Source organism: Salvia miltiorrhiza, unplaced genomic scaffold (genome assembly GCF_028751815.1).
Source record: "Salvia miltiorrhiza cultivar Shanhuang (shh) unplaced genomic scaffold, IMPLAD_Smil_shh original_scaffold_381, whole genome shotgun sequence".
Taxonomy (NCBI): domain Eukaryota; kingdom Viridiplantae; phylum Streptophyta; class Magnoliopsida; order Lamiales; family Lamiaceae; genus Salvia; species Salvia miltiorrhiza.
This window is the reverse complement of record NW_026651537.1, coordinates 173,807-180,353: the sequence shown is the minus strand read 5'-3', so window position 1 is coordinate 180,353 and position 6,547 is coordinate 173,807. Positions and strand designations below refer to the sequence as shown.

Below are 6,547 nucleotides of genomic sequence, written 5' to 3'. Positions count from 1 at the left end.
ACATAACTGATGTGTGAAATAATTAATTTTTTCATAAATATTAAGTGTAAAAAATATTTTCAAAAAAGGTATAACTTAAAAAAAGGAAAAAAAAATATAATTTTATATTTATTTTAGGCTGTTATATGCTAAAAATTTCGATAATATAAAAAAGAAAAAAATTGTCAAGAAAGTGACATGGGCCACATGGCACGGCGCGCCACGTCATCAATGAGCTTTAGGTGCCAGCAAAAGCCCAAATAATTGATTTTATGAATGTAAAAAATGAAAGTTATAGTCTTTATTTTCAAATTCCGTAATATACAATCCTCTTTCTGGAAACACTAAAAGTTACCGTCCTATTTTAACAATTAGCTCAAATATTGTTCTAAAAAACCCTCTAACTCTAATTTACAGAAGCATATATTATTCATTTTTTTAACAAATATATTATTCATATTTTATTTAAAAATATTTATTCTTAGTCAAGGAATTAACGCATGTGCCTAATATAACAATTAACAAGCTTGTGTACCAACTAAAGAGGGTGATGTGTGTGTGAGTGGATGTACTGTGAATCGCAATATTAATTCCGTCAAATATATAAAACAAAATTAATCCAGATCGAATTCGATCGTGTAATGAACAAACTATTTAACTCCATTCATTGACGATTCATTGATATATATTCACTAATCCAACCCATATTCCAAGTACACGGTCAAGTCTCGTTAACAAAAATGGAATCCGTCATTTAATACCTCCATGAGAAAATCTGTTATCTAATTCCACACTTACAATAATAATAATAAAGAGGGTTGATTTCCACAAAATATATCCGACTGTCTACATTTAATTCAAATAAATCGTGTATAAATATGATTAACCTGAAGACAAAACCACACTCAAACAAAAGTCCTACAAAAAAATGGTGACGAATTATTTGGTGGTGTTTCTGCTTCTGCAAATCGTCGCCTTCTGCAGTTCATCGCCACTGTCGACGAACTCGCGATGGATAGTGGACGACGCGAGCGGGAAGCGCGTGAAGCTAGCGTGTGTGAATTGGGCTTCACACTTGGAGCCAATGATCGCAGAGGGCCTCGAAAAGAAGCCAATCAACGAGATAATAAAGAAGATAAGTGAAACGGGGTTTAACTGCGTGAGGTTCACGTGGGCGACGTATATGTTCACGAGGCCTGATTACGGCAACCTTAAAGTCTCCGAATCGTTGGATAAGTATAATCTGTCGGCGGCGAAAGCCGGCATTGCCAAGAACAATCCTCAGTTCTTGGAGATGACGGTGGTGGAGCTTCACAAGGCTGTGGTGAGTGAGCTCGGGAAGAATAAGGTGATGGTGGTGCTCGACAACCACGTCAGCCGCCCCACGTGGTGCTGCGCCGGCAACGACGGCAATGGCTTCTTCGGAGATGCCTACTTTGACCCCAGCGAGTGGTTGCAAGGCCTAGCTGCTGTGGCCACAACATACAAGGGTTTTCCTGAGGTAATTAGTAGTTATTAATCATTACTTTTAGTAGTGTTTTAAAAAAATTGAAAAAATTTGTTTGAAGAAATTTGAATAGAACAGCTAGCTAACCGTAATTGTTTGAATAGAACTGCTAACCGTAATCGTTTGAAGAAAGGTTTCATCTCTTATTCAGATACTATTTAGATGATGTTCATAAATAATATATCTATATGAATATGGAAGTTTAGGAAAAATGTTATAGGTCCCCAACAAGATATATACCAACTATAAAGTATTTTCTTTTCTTCTCTCTTTTTAGAAGGAATAAGTGCTTTTTTGTTTGGGTTGGAAGTATGTATAGTTGATTTTACACATTTTACATATGTATATGAAAATATGGGTTATAACAATGCAAGCGCATTGGTTTATCAATATTTCATGTGTGTTCTATTTGGGGGAAGAAAAAAAAAAAACCCTAGTAGAAAAAGGAAAAAGATAAAAATTGAACCCACTGCCGGCCCACCTTGTGTGCGTATGTTTGATATACAAACACAGACGTCACTCACCTTTTTGATTTGACATACTGTATTTTTTTAATCAAATTTCTAATGCTTAAAAGGCTTATTCTTGAACGGTAGTATTTCATTTGTCCCATAAAATCATGTACTCCTTCCGTCCCATAATAAGTGGTATATTTCCTTTTTCGTCTGTCCCATTATAAGTGGCTGTTTTTCTAAAAATGACAAAAGTTTACTTAATTAAATCAACAATTACTCACTAATTTGGTCAACAATTGTAGGTCACTTTCTAAAAATGTCAAAATTACTTTAATTAAGTCAACAATTACTCACTAATTTGGTCAACAATTGTAGGCCACACTCTATTAAAACATATAACACTCAATTTCTTAATCTCCGTGCCGAAAAGAATGTGACCACTTATTATGGGACGGAGGGAGTATTTATTTTCTTTTTGATATATATTCTTCAAATATATGTGCAGTTTCGATTTTAGGCCATTATCCTATATATTATTTGAACAATTTTATTTGTATAATTTACATTTATTTACCCATGATTAACTTAATATTAATACCCTCAAAGTGAGATCCTAGCAATACACTTCAACAAATTTTTATTAAAATTTGTGCTAAAAGCTTTTTACATATATTTAGGGGGCGAATAGAGTATATATTAATTTTAACACGAGTGGCTTTTTAGTCTGAATTTAAAATTAATATTACAAGTACAGTCAGTATTTAATTTTGTTGTTCACTTAGTTCAAGGCATAATTCATAAAAGAGTTTTAATTGGTTCTTAAGCATTTAAAAAAATATTCCAGGGTATTTGTAAGTATTAACGCATTGGTCCAAATTGTGATCTGAATTATTAAATCAACAACAAAGACAATTAAATATTATCTATATATATTTATATACTAATAAGTTCACGGCGAAGTCAAAATTCTTACTATAATTTTATACCCTATACTTAAAACAAAAAGAACATTCATAATTTTATACCCTACTTAAAACAAAAAGAACATTCATAATTTTATACCCTACTTAAAACAAAAAGAACATGATTTCACTAGCTAGCTTAACCTTTACACTGTTTAAAACGTCTTACCAACTGAGTTGCGCTTTACTATCTTAATTGGTAACGAAGGTCGTAGGTATGAGTATGAGAAACGAGCTACGAGGCGGGCGGCAGAACGTGCCGGACTGGTACAAGTACATGCAAGACGGAGCCAACACAATCCACGCCCAAAGCCCTGATTTCCTAGTCATCGTCTCCGGTCTATACACCGACACCAACCTCGGCTACCTCCGCTCGAAGCCCTTTGCAGTTAATTTCACCAACAAATTAGTCTTCGAAGCGCATTGGTACACATTCGGCATCCCCGCCAAGAGCTGGACTGCCCAGACCAACAATTTGTGCGCCACGGTCACGAAAAGGGCACGAGACAATTACTTCTTCTTGACTACTGCAGCCAACAACTCTTTCCCTGTCTTCATAAGTGAATTCGGCATTGATGAAAGTGGTGAGAGAGTTGCAGAGAGCAGATACATCACTTGCTTCTTGGCTGCGGTTGCTGAGAATGATGTGGATTGGGCTTTGTGGACTTTGCAAGGCAGCTACATACTTAGACAGGGTAAAGTGAATCTTGAGGAAGCTTTTGGAGTTCTTGATATTAATTGGGATCATCCCAGAAACACTACTTTTCTTAGCAGGTTGCAAATTGTTCAACAGATGAATCAAGGTACGAAATTCTTGTCACCGCAACTTTAAACTTTCTCAAAGCTCATCATGTTACATTTCTACTAGTGTTGTAGGTATATCGTAGTGCTACAAAATTAATTAATTGCAGCAAGTATAATTAATTTTTGAATACTATGAGGGCGTAAATTATTTAGGATTAGCATATATAGATAAATAAATAAATAAATAAGTTAATTATTTGGTTGTAAATTCATAAACTAATAGCTATATTTTTGTTTTTTCATATTCTGTACAGTTGGTGAATAAATACATGAACTTTGATAATTTCCCAAATTTTCATAAAATTAAGATTTCAGCAAAATTAAAATTGACATAGCATTGAAATTTCTATGTCTAAACATTTTAATGCTACATCAGTTTTGATTTGGCCTGAATCTTAATTTTGGGAAAATCTCTAAAGTTATTAAAATTCTTGTATTTATTCTTCAACTTTATAGAATATAGGAAAAACTAAAACTTGTTAATAATTTATGGATTTATCGTCAGTAGTATATATGCTAATTTATTGTTAACGAAGATAGTCTGAAACTTTAGGACATCCTAATTGATAAATTCTAAAACTCGTTTTCATATCTAATTGAAAGAGGAAGGACTCAGAGAAATTCATAATAAAAATAAAAATACTCAATCTTGTATATAATTATCCAGAATTATAAACGTGCCCTATGTATACTAATGATGGCAACCTATATTTTATTGTTGTCTGCCATTTAGATTTCACGTCCAAGAAACCAACATATTACAAAATGTTCCATCCTTTGAGTGGACAATGTGTGCAAATTGTGAAGAATGAGACAGTTTTAGCCAACTGCAAAGATGCAAGCCGATGGGATCAACACCAAGATGGCGGCCTTATCAAGTTGGCGGAGGGTGCAGGGTGCCTGGGGGTGGCCGGAGACGGCGCCGCGCCTCGTGTTTCGAGTGACTGTTCGAGCAATGGGAGCAAGTGGAAGATTGTATCGAGCTCAGGTCTTCATTTGGCTGCTCAAGATGGGAAGGGGGAATATTTGTGCTTGGAAGTGAATGCTTCAGATTCTAAACTTGTGACCAAAAAATGTTTGTGTGTTGCAGACAATCTTACTAATCTACGCACCTGTGCTGACAATCCTCAACCACAATGGTTTAAACTTGTTCCAGCAAATGTTTGAATTAATGGTTATTGGGCAAGATGATGGATACACTATAATTCAACACTTTTTCCTCTTTGAAATTGAGGTTGAAGAACTAGTCAAATGTGTATTTGAACCATGTTTTACCCAGAGAATAAACATTTGGGTATTATCTGTTTTACAAGCCGAATTTCATCTCATCCTGCATGTTATAAAATTTAATATTATTTATATATGGTAGGTTTCAGTGATATTGCTATTTTTGGTGAGATCGTGAGACTAATAAATAAGACAATATATAGTGTTCATGATATTCAGAAAATTTAAAAAAATTCGCTTCCTCCAAAATTCGAACACAGATAAAAAAATTCCCCTTCAGATAAATATCAGTCATATATAGGATACATTAAATCAATATCTAAGATCTCACCACATATAGGAGATCTCATTATGATTAAAATAAAATTATTTTTAATTTATAAAATTTAAATAAAACTACTTTTGCAATATGAATACCCCCATGTCCACAAAAAATACTCCCTCCGTCCCATAACCCATAAAAACATGCATAATTTTTATTTTTCGTATGTCCCATAAAAACATGCATACCTCATTTATAATAATAATTTTCGCACTAAACACAATCAATGTGAGACCCTTTCTCTACTCACAATATATTTTACATGATTTCTTAAAACTTGTGTCGCCCTATACTATGCATGTTTTTGTGGAACTGATGGAGTAGTATTTTTTTGCCATTTTTGTATGTTCACAAAAATTAATCTGTTTCTATTTATGGACAATACATTACCACATTGTGGGTCCTTTTAGGTGTTACCCTTCTCCACTCACAGTACATTCAACCATTTTTATTAAAACCAATTGTTCCATTCTAGGACTATTCTTTGTAGATAACGTGAGCGCATGTTATAAATTTAATTATATATACTGTAGACATACATATTATACACAGGGTCGGGTTGCTATCCAGTGAGAATGATTATTTTTCGTGAAGATTGAAAATAACGAATAAATCATAAATAAGATAATGCAACACATGAATAACTATTTTCATTTGGGTTCGAATCTTTGATAGAGCAAAAATTTCACCACATTAAATTAATACGACTTTCATACTTTGTATTGCCTATTCATGGATTTTACACTACAAAAATCCTGTTGAACACCAATGGACTTTTATATTGGTATCAATACAAAATCCATCGGTAAATTGGTTCCCCGACGGAAAGTCGATGGCCAACATCCAACGCAGTGAGCAATGTTGGTAAAATGCATACCGACGGAATTTGTGAGTACGTCGTCGGTGAGTACCGACGGATACGTGATGCGTCTTCGACTTTTGGGTCATTTGGCTCTATATTTTCCTTTTATTGTGTCTGTTTAGGTCATATTGGGGAGATAACAAGGTTTGAAGGGATGAGAGGTCCAGTTCAGGGCAGACAAGAGAAAGATGGTCGGAATAGGCATTATCAGCTCAAACTGCAAGATGTCATGTTGACAGGGAAGGAGCAGAGGTGAAGTACCCCTCAGAACACATCTAAGGAGCAGGAACCACTGAAGTATACCACTTTGTATGAGGCGAACCAGAAGAAGCAGTCAGTACGACCATCACCAGAATGAGCAACAGCAGCCGAAGCCCAATATGCAAACCCGCGTCTAGAAGATATCATGAAAATTGCAGGCAAAGGAAG

General features: G+C 34.6%; 1 protein-coding gene across 1 annotated transcript; it reads left to right on the top strand.

Moving 5' to 3' along the window:
• Positions 1-742: 742 nt before the first annotated feature.
• Positions 743-5,019, top strand: LOC131004333 (glycosyl hydrolase 5 family protein-like). The gene is made up of 3 exons (XM_057930978.1): positions 743-1,480; positions 3,112-3,706; positions 4,441-5,019. The coding sequence occupies exons 1-3, from the start codon at positions 908-910 to the stop codon at positions 4,872-4,874; spliced, it is 1,602 nt and encodes a 533-aa protein (XP_057786961.1). The 5' UTR covers positions 743-907; the 3' UTR covers positions 4,875-5,019.
• Positions 5,020-6,547: the final 1,528 nt, after the last annotated feature.